The 22,434-nt window shown below is 41.7% G+C and overlaps 1 protein-coding gene across 1 annotated transcript in view; it reads left to right on the top strand.

Annotated features, from left to right (window-relative positions):
* ilf2 (interleukin enhancer binding factor 2) overlaps nt 1-4,035 on the top strand; it is a 62,462-nt gene extending 58,427 nt beyond the window's left edge. Inside the window, exons 14-15 of the mRNA XM_073061233.1 lie at nt 2,120-2,292; nt 3,873-4,035. Coding sequence (XP_072917334.1) covers nt 2,120-2,268 — 149 coding nt within the window. The 3' untranslated portion in view covers nt 2,269-2,292; nt 3,873-4,035. The remainder of the gene's footprint in view (nt 1-2,119; nt 2,293-3,872) is intronic.
* The last annotated feature ends 18,399 nt before the right edge of the window (nt 4,036-22,434 follow it).

Raw genomic sequence — 22,434 nt, 5'->3', positions numbered from 1 at the left:
AGGATTTATGCAAATTTAAAGCAAAGTTAGCTAAATCACCAGCCTACCTCTTGGAGATTCAATTTGTGTCCTGGCTTTTAAAGCTCTTTCTGAATAACCTGTCTGATTACCCTCCCCCTTCTCTCTTCTATTTCCCACTGGCATTTTAATTCTTCTCATCAGCCTGTCGTCCCCACCCCGGTGTCCCTTCTGCAATGGTCCACTCTCTTCTCCCATCCGATTTCTCCTTCTCCAGCGCTTTACCTGTCCCAAACACCCAGCGTCACCTATCACCTAGCTTGTCCTCCTTCCCCTCACCCCGCCTTTTTTATTATGGTGTCTTTTCCCCTTCCTTTCCAGTCCTGAAGAAGGGTCTCTGCCTGAAACATCAACTTTCATTCATTCCCATAGATGCTGCTTGACCTGCTGAGTTCCTCCAGCATTTTGTGTGTGTATTGCTTTGGATTTCCAGTATCATGCATTCAGTCTGAATAGATTTAAATAGATGACAATGTTCAGGGGTTGGTATACTGACGTTTCCTTCCCCGCTCCTTTATAATTCCATGAAATTGCTAGTTTATTCAAGTAGCCCACTTTTCAATTGTGAATAATGAATGGTGCAAGGCTTTCCAAGTTCAGCGTGCAGTGGCTAAGCTCAAGCTGCCTGGTAGCCATGCTTCTTCCCAACACAAGTCTGGTTCATTTCTGGTTGCCTCATTGTAGGAAGGATGTGGAAGCTTTTGTGAAGGCGCAGAAGAGATTTATCAGGAAGCTGCCTGGATTAGAGAGCATCTCTTATGTGGATAGGTTAAGCAAGCTCTGGGCATTTCTCTTTGGAGCAAAGGAGGATGAAAGGTGACTTGATAGAGGTGGACAAGATGATAAAAGGCATAGATTAAGCAGATAGCCTGAGACATTTTCCCCACGGCAGAAATGGCTAATATGAGGGGGCATACTTTTAAGGTGATTGAAAGAAAGTTTAGGAGGGATTTCAGAGGGAATTATTTTTATACAGACTGTGGTAGGTGCTAGGGGTCATGATAGAGGCAGGTACATTAGGGATGTCTTAGATTGGTACATGGATGAAAGAAAAATGGAGGGCTATGTGGGAGGGAAGGGTTAGATTGACCTTAATGTAAGTTAAAACTTTGGTACAACAGTGTGGGCTGAAGGGCCTGTACTGTGCATTCTTTTCTATGTTCTAAATTACAGAGGACTAATTCTGGAATGTATAATCTTGCTCACCCATATAGCTTGTTTACCCAAAGATCAGTTAAACTTGGTTCTGAAACTTTAAGAGGATGAGCTTGGGTTCATTATCCGGTGAAGAAGGTACAGGATGGTAGGTAGGAAAGCCCTTCAGAAAAGTTATGCAAATTAGTAACAATTATGTGTGAAGTATCTTCAAAATATTACCTCCAGAGGTGGCCAAATGTTTGAATTTGTCTCCTCATAGAGATGGTGGAGATACATTATAAAAAGAGGAGTTGTAGCTATCCTGTCATAGAGCAATACAGCACAGAAACAGCTGCTTTGGCCCATCTAGTTTGTGCAGAGCTGTACTGCCTCGTCCCATCGACCCGCATCCAGACCATAGCTTTCCATACCCCTCCCATTGATGTACCTGTCCAAATTTCTCTTAAATGTTGAAATCAAATCTGCACCCACAACCTCCTGCTGGCAGCTTTTTCCACTTCTACCACTGTCTGAGTTAAGAAGTTGTCCCTCAGGTGTCCCTTAAGTATTTCATCTCTTATCCTTAACTTATGATCTCTAGTTCTAGTCTCAGCCAGTGGGAAAAAGCCTGCTTGCATTTTACCCTGTCTATAGTCCTCATAATTTTATAAACCTGTGTCAAATCTCCCCTCATTTTCTTATGCTGAGGGTAATAAAATCCTAACCTATTCAACTTTTGGCTATCACTCAGTGTTGATAGGAGCACTGGAGGCCAGAGATTCAATATAATTAGCTTGAATGCTACTTTCAACACTGATTCTCTCAGGTGTTACTGTCCCGACCACCTTCATTTCAAGTTGGGCATGGAAACATGTCCACTACACACTGTAGGATCTGCAATCTGTTGTCAAGACCCCCAGGCAGCAAGTCATTGAAATGATGATCATGTTTTTTTGTTCACCAGACTTGGCTGTCGAAATGTCCACCTGGGACGGAGTGATCGTGACCCCATCAGAGAAGGCCTATGAGAAACCGCCTGAAAAGAAGGAGGGAGAGGAAGAGGCAACGGAAGGAGCAGAGGAGGAGGAGGAGAACATGGAAACCACAGAATAAAGGAATGTCGGACATTTATTAGTAGTAGGTGTAATCCCACATTCTTTCTGCAATCAGCCCTCTTGTCACCAGGATCATTTATTGCATTATTTTTGCTGGAGTTTATCCTTGGATTGTGTCCCCATCTCATCCGTCCACCCCCACCCCAGCTCTGTACCCCACTGCAGCTACAGGTACATCACCCTCGTGTTATGCAGTTTGAGATCCTGTGTCTGGACATGGTGCTAAGTTAGAACTGCATTGCTAAAGGCTCCTCATAGTTGAAGTGAAAGGTATTGCACACCTCCCATTACATTCCAGTTCCCTCTCAACTATGTTGAATGCCTTTTTGTTCATTGGTGTTAAATGTTCATGCTGGATCTCTGTTTAATTTCTGATCCTTGGGGTTCTTCCGTGAGTCAAAAATGGCAAACAGTCTTCATTCCAAGATTTCAGTTTATTTTAGAGTACAATTCAACATACAAATGATAAGCAAACTAAATAAGGAGCTGAGAAACGATCCTAAGAGGGGAATTAATGCTGACAAGAGAATAAAGATGGCACTTCTGAAAAGACAGAAAAGATAAAGAAATTCCTTAGATAGAGATAAATTAATAGGCTACGTAATTAAAACAATTATATCACGTGGGTCATGTGCTAATACTTAGCCAATGAGAAAGTTGGTAAACCGTTAGTTTAGCTGCTGTACTGCTCTCTGCCAGTGTGCGAAAATACATGTTTGTTAAAAAGTACAAATCTTTTAAAACGTATTATTAAAAAAAACTGGTTTCAACATTCATGAGTAATATTTGAAGCATTGTCTTTATCTAAAGCAGAATAATGGTTGAGCTATACTAGTTGACATGATTGAGATGATAAGTCAACAAGCCATAGTACATGCATTTAGGATAACGCTTTTAATTGAGAGTGGTGGACCAAGAGGATTATTCTTTGTATTTTTTGACCATCTTTAGCTAAACTCATGAGATCTTGGGAGTTTGAAGAATTCTCCTTAATTTTGATGATTGGCATATATATATTGCTTAATTAAATTTTAAAAATTGACATCATATGTTACAACATAAAGATGGGATACATCGTCAGTTTATCTTATAGAGCGAGCATTAAACTGACCCTTCTGCCTGTTCACATGATCTTTCAGAGATTTCACAGCACTTTTCAAAAGAATGGACTATTTTCCCAGTGTCTGGGCTAGCATTCCTGCCTCAAATAAACTTCTCACAAACAAGAGAAAATCTACAGGAGCTGGAAATCCAAGCGAAACACACAAAATACTGGAGGAACTTAGCAGGCCAGGCAGCATCTTTGGAAAAAGTACAGTTGACATTTCAGACCAAAGATGTTGCCTAGCCTGCTGAGTTCCTCCAGCATTTTGTGTATGCTGGCTCATACAAACTTCTGTTCACTGAACATGGAGCTATTTGACTGACTTAAGATAGAGATACAATACTGGCCAACTGGTAAAATTAGTTTCTGTGGACAAATGTAACTGACCATGTCTGCTACCTGCCTGCATCAAACTCAAGATTCACATGACCCCATGAACACAGTCTTAAAGGTTTCTCCTGTTTTCTCCTTTTCTGCTTCCCCGTTCTCTTTTTCAGATCAATGTCCAGGAACTGCAAAATTTGTCAGACAACGCACCCACCAGACTTGGCACTGGATCAGACTGCCTGTCTGAACTTTCCTTTTTGTTATGTTTTGCCCAGTTTATTGTGTTATTTTTGTAGTTTGTTCTAATTGCAATAAAATTTTTCTTTAATTTTAGTTTCCTGATCTATCAGTGAAATGGTAGTGGAGCAGTGGACAATCACAATGTATTAAATCACTGCATCGAAAGGGTTCATTATTGTTGCATTGTTTACCAATTGTTACAATCTGCAGCTATGATCAAACTTTTAAAGGCACTCTCATTAAGAATATCATTTCTTCGGAGACCTGTTGCTTGGAAGATTATCTTGTCTGTTACTATACAATGTGTGCACAGGATGGAACTGTAAGCTGAACTCTTAAGATATTATACAATGAAACAAATTTCTGTGAGTGACTCATAGCTGGAATCTAATGAAGGGTTGTGGAAGGGTTTAAATGGAGATTAATAGATTCCTGGGAAGGCGTCAGGCAGGAGTCCAGTTTTGGGGAAGGAGTGAAAACAGAACTAACTTCGCATTTCTGTTGTCCTGACGTTACTCTGACTGGAGAAAATAGTGATGGGCAGAACTAAAATCCTTCGTGAGCTGGAACGGACAATATCTGCAGAAGCTTTCCAGCATTTATTTGTTCTCCTTGACAAAAAGTATTGTTAGGTGTTCCTCCATCATTAAGGACTCCCAGCATCCAAGACATGCCCTCTTTTCATTGCTACCATCAGAGAGGAGGTACAAGAGCCCGAAGGCACACACAACATTTTAGGATCAGCTTCTTCCCCTCTGCCATCAGACTTCTGAATGGACAATGAACCCAAGAACACTACCTCATTATTTTTGCTCTCTTTTGTGACCTTCTTATGTATATAAATAAAATACATACATCCACACAGTACTGTGCAAAAGTCTTTTAGGTACATGTAATTCTGTACAGCAAAGATGCTATCAAAAATAATGAGATGAAAAGTTTCTAAATATCAAAAAATACTATAAAATGCAATAAAGAGTATAAACTTAAATCAAATCAATACTTGGTCTGATCACCTTTTTCTTTAAACCTGCATCAATTCTCTTAGGTATACTGTGGTGCAGTTTTATAAGAAAATCAACTGGTAGGCTGTTTCAAGCATCCTGGCAAACAGTTCTTCTGCAAACTTTGGCTGTCTTGCTTGCTTCTGTTTCTCCAGATAATCCCACACAACCTCAATGCTGAAATCAGGACTCTGTGGAGGGCACACCATCTGTTGCAGAACTTGTTCTACTTTTCACTGAAGATAGTTCTTTATGACCTTGGCTGTGTGTTTGGGGTCATTGTCCCTGGTGGTTTTACATGTTGGATGAGAATTCTGACCAGCTCCGTTTGCAGAAATGCAGTCCCAAACCTGCAAGGATTGTCTGCCATGCTTCACTGTTGGCGACAAATATTCATCCATGTAGCATTCTCCAGCTGTTCCTACAGACAAACTGCCCCTGTTTGAGCCAAAAATGTCAAATTTTGACTTGTCAGTCCAGAGTACTTGCTGGCATTGTTTGTTCCCTAGACTTTGTGTTTTTCTGCCTAGTTGTGTCTCTTGGCTTTGTTTCCACCAGAGGAATGATTTTTTGGCAGCAACTGTTCCATGAAGACCACTTCTGACAAGACTTCTCTGGACTGTGGAGGGGTGTTCTTGGGTTCCAATAGTTTCTGTAAGTTCAGAACTGAATGCAGTGCTGGATTCTTCTGATTTAGAAGGGACGTCTGTTTGATGTATCTCTCATCCGCTGCTCTCAGTTTCCATGGCTGAGTATTTCATTTCTAGTTCTCAACCTTGCCTGTTTCTTTGTACTTCTTCAGAAGAAGACATCTTGAAACCCCTGTCTACTGCAGAATTTCTGCTTGGGAGAGACTTTGCTGTTGCAGGATGACCACCTTGTGCTTCGTTACCTTTTAGTTTGGTTCCTTCTGTTTCAGTTAATCAGTTTCATTATGTCATCGGTCATTATCACCCTTTTTTTTTCTTTGTTTAATCATGCCTGCCAAGTAATTAAGTTTCAAAGTGGTCTTTTATTTAATGTTACTTTAATGAGATGCAAAACTTTCTCTAACATTTAATTTTTTGGAAAATGAATGTTTGAAAATCTAAAATTTGCTCTTTCTACTATCACTCTAATGCAGAAGACAAAACATGAAACATCTAAAATAAAGTTTATATAAAAAGTCTAGGGTGTCAAAGACTGGCACAGTACTGTATTTTTTTCTCTCTTATAATTGAGCGCCACAGCAGCGTAGCAATTAGCACAATGCTATTACGGAGTTCAATTCTGTACATACTCCCAACTCCCAGTGGAATGCGTGGGTTTATCCCCGAGTGCTCTTGTTTCCTCCCATTGTCTAAAAGACCTACTGGGTAGATTAATTTGTCATTGTAAATTGTCCCGTGATTAGGCTGCGGGTGGGTGGGGTGGCTTGAAGGGCTGGAAAGGCCTATTCTGCACAGTATCTCCATCTTAAAAAAGAATTAAAGTATATTTCATGTATTGCATTGTACTTTTGTCCCAAAACAACAGATTTCATGATTTACGTCATTGATGATAAACCTGTTTCAGATTCCTCCAATATTAACAGCCTCAGTTTAGTTGCTCAAAATATTTAATTATTTTTTCAGTTTTCATCAACTATCAGCTTCCAAGCGCACCCCCCGCCGGGAGGCATTGTGTGCTGGGCTGTGCTACTGTGGTCTTGGTCCCTGCCAGGAAATGCAAATACCAGGACCTTAAATTACCTTATAAACAGGAAGCCGTCATTGTGTCCACTCAGCTATTGATCACGCGATGCCTGATCCTGTATTCGGCTCTGTTCTTCTGTCTGATCATAATATCCCTTGATAATCTTTGTACTGAAGATCGATCAAGTGCAGCTTTGAGCATACTCAACACCACCACTCTGTCACAAAGAAGTCAGAACCTTCAGCAAAGAAGTGTTCATCCTGAATAACTGACCTGATGACCTGCTTCCAGCCAGGAGCATGCAGCATCTATCTGCAAGATGTTCTCAAGAATTTTAATACAATTCACTACATTTGGAGCTCATCCTTCTCAGTCAGTGCTCATCTTTCTACTCCAAGGAACTAATTCGTGTCAAAGGCACTGGAATCCTTCCCTGAGTAAGGAACTTGACTTGCTTCATGAAGCCCTGCACAATTGCAACGTGACTTTCTTACTCTTCCACTCCACTTTCTTACTCCTGTTGCAGCCTGTTAGATTTCTTTTCTCTCTCCACCCTTCTTCAACAAGCACCTGTTAAAATAAAGCCACTTGGTCTGACATTCTTTGTAGAAGTTAATCAGTAGCACTGGTGTATGGCAAAAAAATAATCAGTTGAGCTTTCAGTTAGCAAAGATGTCAGAACTCACCTCTCCCATGTGACCTCATTATAGGAAAGATGTGGAAGCTTTAGAAAGGGTGCAGAGGAGATTTACCAGGATGCTGACTGGATTAGAGAGTGTGTGTTTTATAATGATAGGTTAACCAAGCTAAGGCCTTTCTGCATTGAAGACTGGTGAAATCAAGAAACGTCTTCTGACAATTATTGTTCAATGTGTGATTGATCTTTATCTTCCTCAAATGGAGCTCGGATAAGACTTGAGTGAGACTAAGGAGGGGACTGAAATTTAATTCTAGGACTATGTTGAATGTTGTGCAAGTTGTTAAGACATTTTGCGTATTGTCCTTCATTAATCAGGGGATTGAGTTCAAGAGCCACAAGGTAATGTTGCAGCTCTATAAAACCCTGGTTAGACCACACTTGAATATCAAGTCAAGTCACTTTTATTGTCATTTCGACCATAACTGCTGGTATAGTGCATAGTAAAAATGAGACAACATTTTTCAGGGCCATGGTTTACATGACAAAGTACAAAAACTAGATTGAACTACGAAATAAAAAAAAAATACAGAGAAAGCTATACTAGACTACAGACCTACACTGGACTGCATAAAGTGCACAAAAACAGTGCAGGCATTACAATAAATAATAAACAGGACAATAGGGCAAGGTGTCAGTTCAGGCTTTGGGTATTGAGGAGTCTGATAGCTTGGGGGAAGAAACTGTTATATAGTCTGGTCGTGAGAGCCCGAATGCTTTGGAGCCTTTTCCCAGACGGCAGGAGGGAGAAGAGATTGTATGAGGGGTGCATGGGGTCCTTCATAATGCTGTTTCCTTTGCCGATGCAGCGTGTAGTGTAAATGTCCGTGATGGCGGGAAGAGAGACCCCGATGATCTCAGCTGACCTCACTATCCGCTGCAGGGTCTTGCGATCGAGATGGTGCAATTTCCGAACCAGGCAGTGATGCAGCTGTTCAGGATGCTCTCAATACAACCCCTGTAGAATGTGATGAGGATGGGGGGTAGGAGATGGACTTTCCTTAACCTACGCAAAAAGTAGAGACGCTGCTGGGCTTTCTTTGCTATGGAGCTGGTGTTAAGGGACCAGGTGTTCTGTTCTGATTGCCTCACCATAGGAAGGATGTGGAAGCTTTAGAAAGGGTGCAGAGGAGATCTCCTGGGATGCTGACTGGATTCATGAGTTTTTTATGAGGATAGGTTAACCGAGCCAAGGCTTTTTCTCTTTGAAGTGAAGGAGGATGAGAGGTGACTTGATAGAGTTGTGCAAGATGATAAGAGGGCATAGATCGAGAAGATAGCCGAAGTCTTTTTTTCAGGGTGGAAATAGCTAATATGAGGGGGCATAATTTTAAGGTGATTGGAGGTAAGCATAGGGGACATGTCATGGGTAGTCAGAATCAGGTTTATTATCACCGGCATGTGACATGAACTTTGTTAACTTAGCAGCAGCAGTTCAATGCAATACATAATCTAGCAGAGAGAAAAATAATAATATACGAGTAAGTCAATTACTTGTATTGAATAGATTATCAAAAATGTGCAAAATCAGAAATACTGTATATTAAAAAATTGTGATGGGTTAACGGAATGCACGGCCAGGGTGGTGGTAGAAGTAGATACATTAGGGAAATATACATGGATGAAGTGGAGGGCTGTGTAGGAGGAAAGGTTTAGATTGTTCTTGAGTAGTTCTGGAAGTCAGCCACCATCCGAATGTAGACGTGAAATGAGAGCAGCTGTAGCATCTTCTGTGATCTCCAGAATCTCCTCATTTTCTATTGCTCTCACTGCCCACCACTCTCATTTCAGAATACATCAGCTGTGCCCTTGTAAGGTGTGATCACTAGGAAGCTAAAGAACATAGAACAATACAGCACAGTACAGGCCCTTCGGCACACAATGTTGTGCCGACCCTTAAACCCTGCCTCCCATATAACCCCCCCCCCCCCCACCTTAAATTCCTCCATATACCTGTCTAGTAGTCTTTTAAATTTCACTGGTGTGTCTGCCTCCACCACTGACTCAGGCAGTGCATTCCATGCACCAACCACTCTCTGAGTGGAAAAACCTTCCTCTAATATCCCCCTTGAATTTCCCTCCCCTTACCTTAAAGCCATGTCCTCTTGTATTGAGCAGTGGTGCCCTGGGGAAGAGGCGCTGGCTGTCCACTCTTATCTATTCCTCTTAATATCTTCATGTCTTCTCTCATCATCCTCTCCAGAGAGTAAAGCCCTTAATCTCTGATCATAATGCACACTCTCTAAACCAGGCAGCGTCCTGGTAAATCTCCTCTGTACCCTTTTCCAATGCTTCCACATCCTTCCTATAGTGAGGCGACCAGAACTGGACACAGTACAAGTGTGGCCTAACCAGAGTTTTATAGAGCTGCATCATTACCCCGCGACTCTTAAACTCTATCCCTCGATTTATGAAAGCTAACACTCCATAAGCTTTCTTAGCTACCCTATCTACCTGTGAGGCAAATTTCAGGGATCTGTGGACATGTACCCCCAGATCCCTCTGCTCCTCCACACTACCAAGTATCCTGTCAGATAAAGAGCTAGGAAAGGCAAATGTTTCACAAGCTTCTCTTTATCCCGAGCAGTGGTGCAACTTGCCACTTCTTCGTTGTTACTTGGCAAGTGTTCTCTGGTTGCGTTCAGTAAACCATGGATATGAAAACAACTGATTCGAAACGGCAGCTTGGTCTACTTATACCCAACAAAGCACAACGTAGTTGTCTTTAAAAATTGTTGGCATGTCCATGTCTTGAGTGCAAATGGTGCATACTCAGGAGGGACACCTGATTGTGAGCTGTAAGATTTTTGTGGCTGAATGCGTGAGGTGAACTTTAAGCCTCTAGAACTGAAATTATTTTATTATTGTCACATATACTGAGGTACAGTGAAAAGCTTGGGTTGCCTACTGTTCATACAGATCAAAGGATTGAACAGTGCACTGTGGCTGAACAAGGTAAAACAATAACTGAATGCAGAATAAAGTGTTAACAGCTACAGAGAGTGCAGTGCAGCTAAGTAATAAAATATAACATCATAATAAGCTGTCCTTTGTGCTTATAGTCTTTTGTGTCTTTTGCCTGATGGAAAGGGGAAGAAGAGACAAGAGAAAGGATGCTTGGGCTTATTGATAATGCTGGCTGGTTTACTGAGGCAACGAGAAGTGTATATAGAGTCCAGAGAGGGGAGGTTCGTTCCTGTGATTTGCTGAGCTGTGTCCACAACTCTCCACAGTTAGTTTCTTGCAGTTACAGGCAGAGCAGTTGCTGTACCAAGCCATTATGCATCCAGGTAGGATGCTTTTCTATGGTACATCGATAAGAATTGGCAAGTGTCAACAGGGATTTGCTAAATCTCTTCAGCCTCCTGAGGAAGTAGAGTTGTTGGTAAGCTTTCTTGGCCGTGGCATCAATGTGGCTGGTCCATGTAACAAAAATTATTTTAAAATTTGGTGTTCTTTTCTCATTGAGCTCAGAATATTCACATGTGCATTCACAAGCAAAGAAGACACTGCACATGTATTCAAGGTCACAAGAAAACACTATTAGAATGTGCACAAATGTAACACAGAAAAACAAAAGTCTACAGTATTAGCAGTACGGAAATCAAAACAATCCTTATCACCCAATAACAAGCCAATATCTGCAATGTCAGAGGGGAGCTACAGTTCTAACTATCTTACATGTAGCCTGTTCTCTCTCACTGACAACTTACTGTTGCAAGAAGTTTGTGAACCCTTTGCAGTTACCTGGTTTTCTGCATTAATTACTCATAAAATGTGGTCTGATCTTCATCTAAATCACAATAATAGAAAAACACAGTCTGCCCAAATCAATAACACACAAACAATTGTACTACTTCTCGTCAAAACTGAGTACATCATTTAAACAATCATGGTCTAGGTTCAAAAAAGTATGTGAACCTCTGTCAGTAACCTGACTCTGTGTGTGGTTTTTTATAGGGCAGCTACAACACACACCTCCAATCTTATCTCATTGACTGGAACTCCCAACTCCTAATAGCTTTTGTAGAAGGCATTACCCCAGAGCTTGCTCTTCTCAAAAGAGATCTATGTATGTACACCATGCCTTGATCAAATCAGCTTTCAGAGGTCCTTAGAAGAATTGCATGAAGCTGGAAGAGGCTACAAAAGTATTTCTAAAGACCTGAGTGTTCACCAGTCCACGTAAGAGAATTTGGCTACAAATGGAGGAAATTCAGTACTGTTGCTACTCTCCCCAGGAGTGGCCACCCTGCAAAGATCACACCAAGAACATGACGTAAAATGCTGAAGGAATTGAAAAACAATTCCAAAGTCCTTCAGAAATACTGAGAACTTGCTAAAGTCTCTGTTCACGTGTTCACTATAAGAAAAAAAAACTGAACAAGTATGGTGTACATGGAAGGAATGAACACTGCTATGTTTGGAGGAAAAAGGACACTGCACACCAACACCAAAACCTCATCCCAACTGTGAAGCATGGTGGAAGGAGCGTCATGGTTTGGGGCTGCTTTGCTGCCTCAGGGCCTGGTCAACTTGCAATCATTGAGGGAACAATGAATTCAAAATTGTATCAAGACATTTTACAGTGGAATGTCAGGGTAGCTGTCTGTCACTTGAAGCTTAATAGAAGTTGGTTGATGCAGCAAGATTATGATCTGAAACACAAGAGTAAATCAACAACAGAATAGTATAAAAAGAATGGCCAAGTCAGAGCCAAGACCTTAACCCAATTGAGATGCTGTGGCATGACCTGAAGAGGGCTATTCATGCAAGGTGTCCCAGAAACATTAATGCACTGAAACAGTTTTGTATGGAGGGGTGGTCTAAATTTCCTCCTCGCTGTTGTGCAGGTCTAATCAGCTACAGGAAACACTTGGTAGAGGTTCTACCAATAATTCAATGGAAGGGTTTACATCCTTTTTCCAGCCTGAACTGTGAATGATTAAACAATGTGTTCAGTAAAAATATGAGAAGTACAAATGTGTGTTATTAGTTTAGGCAGATTGTGTTTGTCTATGATTATGACTTAAATGAAGACCAGACCCTATTGTATGAGTTATTAATGCAAAAGACCAGGCAATTGCAAAGGGTTCACAGACATTTTCTTGCAACTGTACTTGCCCCTTTACTGTTAATAAAGACATCGGTTGTGGCCTAACCTAAGACAAAACTCGCCCACTTGTTCAAAGGTAGTTCAAAGTAAGTTTATTATCAAAATATATCTAAATCACTATATACAACCCTGAGATTCATTTTCTTGCAGGTATACACAGTGAATCCAAGAAACAATAGAATTAATGAAAGCCCACATCCAACAGGACAAACAGCCAATGTACTAAAGACAGCAAACTGCAAATACAAAAGAAGTAATAACAAATAAATCACCAATAATATCAAGAAAATAAGATGAAGAGTCCTTGAAAGTGAGTCCATAGGTGACGGGGCAAGTTAATTTATCTCCTCTGGTTGCCCCTTTTTATACCCTTGAATTGCCCTTTACTACGTTTTAATACTTGATGGTACTAGCTGTTCCCCTTTCTTATGACCTTCTGCCCAGACGATCATGTTTTTCCACTATTATGGCTGTAGACTTGTACTTCCTTGACTTTTTCTAAACGTTGCTGTGGACTGGTTCTCTTATACTTTCTCAAAACAATCCTTCTCCAGTCTAACACTATTTTGTCTTAAAGACTTCCATTTTACTTTAGCATGTACCAGAGAGGAATCACACTTAACTCTTTATACACCAGGATGGGGTGGTGGGGGGGGGGGGGGGGGGGGGGTGGTATTCACTCCTTGGTACTTGCAGCTGTAAACCCTCCTGAACTCAACACTGAATGTTTGTTCCTTGCATGTAACTTTAACATGGCGGTCTTAACTCACCGTACAGAATCATTTTATACAACTTTGGAAAGAGGAAAAAAAGCAGATCAGGTGTTTTGTGTGAGGTTTGCAATCTAAGTTAAACCAACGTGCATCCGATTCAGTGATAGAGCATCAGAACAGCTGTGGCTGACAGGTAATTCAAAGGACCACGCTGGATGCTCTGCAGAGCTGAACTCGCGCTGTTTATCTGTAAAACAGTTACCCATCTCTCTCTTTGTACGGTTTAAATGAAAGTAGCTGCTGGACAAGACTCAGAAGGTCCCAGGTTAAGTATTGTTATTCCCAGATTGCCTGAGACATGTGCTTTTTTTTTTGGAAAAGTTAGTGTTTCAGAATTGCTCCTCTTGGACATCAGCAGACACCTCACGGTAATACTCAACTGTTAACGTACAGGACATTTCTGCAGACAGCTCAGTGTAATACTCAACTGTTAACGTACAGGACATTTCTGCAGACACCTCACGGTAATACTCAACTGTTAACGTACAGGACATTTCTGCAGACAGCTCAGTGTAATACTCAACTGTTAACGTACAGGACATTTCTGCAGACAGCTCAGTGTAATACTCAACTGTTAACGTACACATTTCTGCAGACAGCTCAGTGTAATACTCAACTGTTAACGTACAGGACATTCTGCAGACACCTCACGGTAATACTCAACTGTTAACGTACAGGACATTTCTGCAGACAGCTCAGTGTAATACTCAACTGTTAACGTACAGGACATTTCTGCAGACAGCCTCACGGTAATACTCAACTGTTAACGTACAGGACATTTCTGCAGACAGCTCAGTGTAATACTCAACTGTTAACGTACAGGACATTTCTGCAGACAGCTCACGTGTAATACTCAACTGTTAACGTACAAGGACATTTCTGCAGACACCTCACGTGTAATACTCAACTGTTAACGTACAGGACATTTCTGCAGACAGCCTCACGGTAATACTCAACTGTTAACGTACAGGACATTTCTGCAGACAGCTCACGGTAATACTCAACTGTTAACGTACAGGACATTTCTGCAGACAGCTCAGTGTAATACTCAACTGTTAACGTACAGGACATTTCTGCAGACACCTCACGGTAATACTCAACTGTTAACGTACAGGACATTTCTGCAGACAGCTCAGGTAATACTCAACTGTTAACGTACAGGACATTTCTGCAGACACCTCACGGTAATACTCAACTGTTAACGTACAGGACATTTCTGCAGACAGCTCAGTGTAATACTCAACTGTTAACGTACAGGACATTTCTGCAGACAGCTCAGTGTAATACTCAACTGTTAACGTACAGGACATTTCTGCAGACAGCTCAGTGTAATACTCAACTGTTAACGTACAGGACATTTCTGCAGACAGCTCAGTGTAATACTCAACTGTTAACGTACAGGACATTTCTGCAGACAGCTCACGGTAATACTCAACTGTTAACGTACAGGACATTTCTGCAGACAGCTCAGTGTAATACTCAACTGTTAACGTACAGGACATTTCTGCAGACAGCTCAGTGTAATACTCAACTGTTAACGTACAGGACATTTCTGCAGACAGCTCAGTATAATACTCAACTGTTAACGTACAGGACATTTCTGCAGACAGCTCAGTGTAATACTCAACTGTTAACGTACAGGACATTTCTGCAGACACCTCACGGTAATACTCAACTGTTAACGTACAGGACATTTCTGCAGACACCTCACGGTAATACTCAACTGTTAACGTACAGGACATTTCTGCAGACACCTCACGGTAATACTCAACTGTTAACGTACAGGACATTTCTGCAGACAGCTCAGTGTAATACTCAACTGTTAACGTACAGGACATTTCTGCAGACACCTCACGGTAATACTCAACTGTTAACGTACAGGACATTTCTGCAGACACCTCACAGTAATACTCAACTGTTAACGTACAGGACATTTCTGCAGACGCCTCACGGTAATACTCAACTGTTAACGTACAGGACATTTCTGCAGACAGCTCAGTGTAATACTCAACTGTTAACGTACAGGACATTTCTGCAGACACCTCACGGTAATACTCAACTGTTAACGTACAGGTAATACTCAACTGTTAACGTACAGGACATTTCTGCAAGACAGCTCAGTGTAATACTCAACTGTTAACGTACAGGACATTTCTGCAGACCAGCCTCACGGTAATACTCAACTGTTACGTACAGGACATTTCTGCAGACAGCTCAGTGTAATACTCAACTGTTAACGTACAGGACATTTCTGCAGACAGCCTCAGAGTAATACTCAACTGTTAACGTACAGGACATTTCTGCAGACAGCCTCACGGTAATACTCAACTGTTAACGTACAGGACATTTCTGCAGACAGCTCAGTGTAATACTCAACTGTTAACGTACAGGACATTTCTGCAGACAGCTCAGCTGTAATACTCAACTGTTAACGTACAGGACATTTCTGCAGACAGCTCAGTGTAATACTCAACTGTTAACGTACAGGACATTTCTGCAGACAGCTCAGGTAATACTCAACTGTTAACGTACAGGACATTTCTGCAGACAGCTCAGTGTAATACTCAACTGTTAACGTACAGGACATTTCTGCAGACAGCTCAGTGTAATACTCAACTGTTAACGTACAGGACATTTCTGCAGACAGCTCAGTGTAATACTCAACTGTTAACGTACAGGACATTTCTGCAGACAGCTCAGTGTAATACTCAACTGTTAACGTACAGGACATTTCTGCAGACAGCTCAGTGTAATACTCAACTGTTAACGTACAGGAACATTTCTGCAGACAGCTCAGTGTAATACTCAACTGTTAACGTACAGGACATTTCTGCAGACAGCTCAGGTAATACTCAACTGTTAACGTACAGGACATTTCTGCAGACAGCTCAGTGTAATACTCAACTGTTAACGTACAGGACATTTCTGCAGGACAGCTCAGTGTAATACTCAACTGTTAACGTACAGGACATTTCTGCAGACAGCTCAGTGTAATACTCAACTGTTAACGTACAGGACATTTCTGCAGACAGCTCAGTGTAATACTCAACTGTTAACGTACAGGACATTTCTGCAGACAGCTCAGTGTAATACTCAACTGTTAACGTACAGGACATTTCTGCAGACAGCTCAGTGTAATACTCAACTGTTAACGTACAGGACATTTCTGCAGACAGCTCAGTGTAATACTCAACTGTTAACGTACAGGACATTTCTGCAGACAGCTCAGTGTAATACTCAACTGTTAACGTACAGGACATTTCTGCAGACAGCTCAGTGTAATACTCAACTGTTAACGTACAGGACATTTCTGCAGACAGCTCAGTGTAATACTCAACTGTTAACGTACAGGACATTTCTGCAGACAGCTCACGTGTAATACTCAACTGTTAACGTACAGGACATTTCTGCAGACAGCTCAGTGTAATACTCAACTGTTAACGTACAGGACATTTCTGCAGACACCTCACGGTAATACTCAACTGTTAACGTACAGGACATTTCTGCAGACAGCTCAAGTGTAATACTCAACTGTTAACGTACAGGACATTTCTGCAGACAGCTCAGTGTAATACTCAACTGTTAACGTACAGGACATTTCTGCAGACAGCTCAGTGTAATACTCAACTGTTAACGTACAGGACATTTCTGCAGACACCTCACGGTAATACTCAACTGTTAACGTACAGGACATTTCTGCAGACAGCTCAGTGTAATACTCAACTGTTAACGTACAGGACATTTCTGCAGACAGCCTCACGGTAATACTCAACTGTTAACGTACAGGACATTTCTGCAGACACCTCACGGTAATACTCAACTGTTAACGTACAGGACATTTCTGCAGACAGCTCAGTGTAATACTCAACTGTTAACGTACAGGACATTTCTGCAGACACCTCACGGTAATACTCAACTGTTAACGTACAGGGACATTTCTGCAGACAGCTCAGTGTAATACTCAACTGTTAACGTACAGGACATTTCTGCAGACACCTCACGGTAATACTCAACTGTTAACGTACAGGACATTTCTGCAGACAGCTCAGTGTAATACTCAACTGTTAACGTACAGGACATTTCTGCAGACAGCTCAGTGTAATACTCAACTGTTAACGTACAGGACATTTCTGCAGACAGCTCAGTGTAATACTCAACTGTTAACGTACAGGACATTTCTGCAGACAGCTCAGTGTAATACTCAACTGTTAACGTACAGGACATTTCTGCAGACAGCTCACGGTAATACTCAACTGTTAACGTACAGGACATTTCTGCAGACAGCTCAGTGTAATACTCAACTGTTAACGTACAGGACATTTCTGCAGACAGCTCAGTGTAATACTCAACTGTTAACGTACAGGACATTTCTGCAGACAGCTCAGTGTAATACTCAACTGTTAACGTACAGGACATTTCTGCAGACAGCTCAGTGTAATACTCAACTGTTAACGTACAGGACATTTCTGCAGACAGCCTCACGGTAATACTCAACTGTTAACGTACAGGACATTTCTGCAGACAGCCTCACGTGTAATACTCAACTGTTAACGTACAGGACATTTCTGCAGACACCTCACGGTAATACTCAACTGTTAACGTACAGGACATTTCTGCAGACAGCTCAGTGTAATACTCAACTGTTAACGTACAGGACATTTCTGCAGACACCTCACGGTAATACTCAACTGTTAACGTACAGGACATTTCTGCAGACACCTCACAGGTAATACTCAACTGTTAACGTACAGGACATTTCTGCAGACGCCTCACGGTAATACTCAACTGTTAACGTACAGGACATTTCTGCAGACAGCTCAGTGTAATACTCAACTGTTAACGTACAGGACATTTCTGCAGACACCTCACGGTAATACTCAACTGTTAACGTACAGGACATTTCTGCAGACACCTCACGGTAATACTCAACTGTTAACGTACAGGACATTTCTGCAGACAGCTCAGTGTAATACTCAACTGTTAACGTACAGGACATTTCTGCAGACAGCCTCACGGTAATACTCAACTGTTAACGTACAGGACATTTCTGCAGACGCCTCACGGTAATACTCAACTGTTAACGTACAGGACATTTCTGCAGACACCTCACAGGTAATACTCAACTGTTAACGTACAGGACATTTCTGCAGACGCCTCACGGTAATACTCAACTGTTAACGTACAGGACATTTCTGCAGACAGCTCAGTGTAATACTCAACTGTTAACGTACAGGACATTTCTGCAGACAGCTCAGTGTAATACTCAACTGTTAACGTACAGGACATTTCTGCAGACAGCTCAGTGTAATACTCAACTGTTAACGTACAGGACATTTCTGCAGACAGCTCAGTGTAATACTCAACTGTTAACGTACAGGACATTTCTGCAGACACCTCACGGTAATACTCAACTGTTAACGTACAGGACATTTCTGCAGACAGCTCAGTGTAATACTCAACTGTTAACGTACAGGACATTTCTGCAGACAGCCTCACGTGTAATACTCAACTGTTAACGTACAGGACATTTCTGCAGACAGCTCAGTGTAATACTCAACTGTTAACGTACAGGACATTTCTGCAGACAGCTCAGTGTAATACTCAACTGTTAACGTACAGGACATTTCTGCAGACAGCTCAGTGTAATACTCAACTGTTAACGTACAGGACATTTCTGCAGACAGCTCAGTGTAATACTCAACTGTTAACGTACAGGACATTTCTGCAGACAGCTCAGTGTAATACTCAACTGTTAACGTACAGGACATTTCTGCAGACAGCTCAGTGTAATACTCAACTGTTAACGTACAGGACATTTCTGCAGACAGCTCAGTGTAATACTCAACTGTTAACGTACAGGACATTTCTGCAGACAGCTCAGTGTAATACTCAACTGTTAACGTACAGGACATTTCTGCAGACAGCTCAGTGTAATACTCAACTGTTAACGTACAGGACATTTCTGCAGACAGCTCAGTGTAATACTCAACTGTTAACGTACAGGACATTTCTGCAGACACCTCACGGTAATACTCAACTGTTAACGTACAGGACATTTCTGCAGACAGCTCAGTGTAATACTCAACTGTTAACGTACAGGACATTTCTGCAGACAGCCTCACGGTAATACTCAACTGTTAACGTACAGGACATTTCTGCAGACAGCTCAGTGTAATACTCAACTGTTAACGTACAGGACATTTCTGCAGACAGCTCAGTGTAATACTCAACTGTTAACGTACAGGACATTTCTGCAGACAGCTCAGTGTAATACTCAACTGTTAACGTACAGGACATTTCTGCAGACAGCTCAGTGTAATACTCAACTGTTAACGTACAGGACATTTCTGCAGACACCTCACGGTAATACTCAACTGTTAACGTACAGGACATTTCTGCAGACAGCTCAGTGTAATACTCAACTGTTAACGTACAGGACATTTCTGCAGACAGCTCAGTGTAATGCTCAACTGTTAACGTACAGGACATTTCTGCAGACAGCTCAGTGTAATACTCAACTGTTAACGTACAGGACATTTCTGCAGACACCTCACGGTAATACTCAACTGTTAACGTACAGGACATTTCTGCAGACACCTCACGGTAATACTCAACTGTTAACGTACAGGACATTTCTGCAGACAGCACAGTGTAATACTCAACTGTTAACGTACAGGACATTTCTGCAGACACCTCACGGTAATACTCAACTGTTAACGTACAGGACATTTCTGCAGACAGCACAGTGTAATACTCAACTGTTAACGTACAGGACATTTCTGCAGGCACCTCACGGTAATACTCAACTGTTAACGTACAGGACATTTCTGCAGACAGCTCAGTGTAATACTCAACTGTTAACGTACAGGACATTTCTGCAGACAGCTCAGTGTAATACTCAACTGATAACGTACAGGACATTTCTGCAGACAGCTCAGTGTAATACTCAACTGTTAACGTACAGGACATTTTTATGCAGACACCTCACGGTAATACTCAACTGTTAACGTACAGGACATTTCTGCAGACAGCTCACGGTAATACTCAACTGTTAACGTAAAGGACATTTCTGCAGACAGCTCAGTGTAATACTCAACTGTTAACGTACAGGACATTTCTGCAGACAGCTCACGGTAATACTCAACTGTTAACGTACAGGACATTTCTGCAGACAGCTCAGTGTAATACTCAACTGTTAACGTACAGGACATTTCTGCAGACACCTCACGGTAATACTCAACTGTTAACGTACAGGACATTTCTGCAGACACCTCACGGTAATACTCAACTGTTAACGTACAGGACATTTTCTGCAGACACCTCACGGTAATACTCAACTGTTAACGTACAGGACATTTCTGCAGACACCCTCACGGTAATACTCAACTGTTAACGTACAGGACATTTCTGCAGACAGCTCAGTGTAATACTCAACTGTTAACGTACAGGACATTTCTGCAGACACCTCACGGTAATACTCAACTGTTAACGTACAGGACATTTCTGCAGACACCTCACAGTAATACTCAACTGTTAACGTACAGGACATTTCTGCAGACGCCTCACGGTAATACTCAACTGTTAACGTACAGGACATTTCTGCAGACAGCTCAGTGTAATACTCAACTGTTAACGTACAGGACATTTCTGCAGACACCTCACGGTAATACTCAACTGTTAACGTACAGGACATTTCTGCAGACACCTCACGGTAATACTCAACTGTTAACGTACAGGACATTTCTGCAGACAGCTCAGTGTAATACTCAACTGTTAACGTACAGGACATTTCTGCAGACAGCTCAGTGTAATACTCAACTGTTAACGTACAGGGACATTTCTGCAGACACCTCACGGTAATACTCAACTGTTAACCGTACAGGACATTTCTGCAGACAGCTCAGTGTAATGCTCAACTGTTAACGTACAGGACATTTCTGCAGACAGCTCAGTGTAATACTCAACTGTTAACGTACAGGACATTTCTGCAGACAGCTCAGTGTAATGCTCAACTGTTAACGTACAGGACATTTCTGCAGACAGCTCAGTGTAATACTCAACTGTTAACGTACAGGACATTTCTGCAGACAGCTCAGTGTAATACTCAACTGTTAACGTACAGGACATTTCTGCAGACACCTCACGGTAATACTCAACTGTTAACGTACAGGACATTTCTGCAGACAGCTCAGTGTAATACTCAACTGTTAACGTACAGGACATTTCTGCAGACAGCTCAGTGTAATACTCAACTGTTAACGTACAGGACATTTCTGCAGACACCTCACGGTAATACTCAACTGTTAACGTACAGGACATTTCTGCAGACAGCTCAGTGTAATACTCAACTGTTAACGTACAGGACATTTCTGCAGACAGCTCAGTGTAATACTCAACTGTTAACGTACAGGACATTTCTGCAGACAGCTCACGGTAATACTCAACTGTTAACGTACAGGACATTTCTGCAGACAGCTCAGTGTAATACTCAACTGTTAACGTACAGGACATTTCTGCAGACAGCTCAGTGTAATACTCAACTGTTAACGTACAGGACATTTCTGCAGACAGCTCAGTGTAATACTCAACTGTTAACGTACAGGACATTTCTGCAGACACCTCACGGTAATACTCAACTGTTAACGTACAGGACATTTCTGCAGACACCTCACGGTAATACTCAACTGTTAACGTACAGGACATTTCTGCAGACAGCTCAGTGTAATACTCAACTGTTAACGTACAGGACATTTCTGCAGACAGCTCAGTGTAATACTCAACTGTTAACGTACAGGACATTTCTGCAGACAGCTCAGTGTAATACTTAACTGTTAACGTACAGGACATTTCTGCAGACAGCTCAGTGTAATACTCAACTGTTAACGTACAGGACATTTCTGCAGACAGCTCAGTGTAATACTCAACTGTTAACGTACAGGACATTTCTGCAGACAGCTCACGGTAATACTCAACTGTTAACGTACAGGACATTTCTGCAGACAGCTCAGTGTAATACTCAACTGTTAACGTACAGGACATTTCTGCAGACACCTCACGGTAATACTCAACTGTTAACGTACAGGACATTTCTGCAGACAGCTCAGTGTAATACTCAACTGTTAACGTACAGGACATTTCTGCAGACAGCTCAGTGTAATACTCAACTGTTAACGTACAGGACATTTCTGCAGACAGCTCAGTGTAATACTCAACTGTTAACGTACAGGA

This window comes from Hemitrygon akajei, chromosome 11 (genome assembly GCF_048418815.1).
Source record: "Hemitrygon akajei chromosome 11, sHemAka1.3, whole genome shotgun sequence".
In the NCBI taxonomy this organism is placed as follows: Eukaryota; Metazoa; Chordata; class Chondrichthyes; order Myliobatiformes; family Dasyatidae; genus Hemitrygon; species Hemitrygon akajei.
The sequence above is the reverse complement of the archived record's forward strand: the minus strand, read 5'-3'. Positions and strand labels throughout refer to the sequence as shown.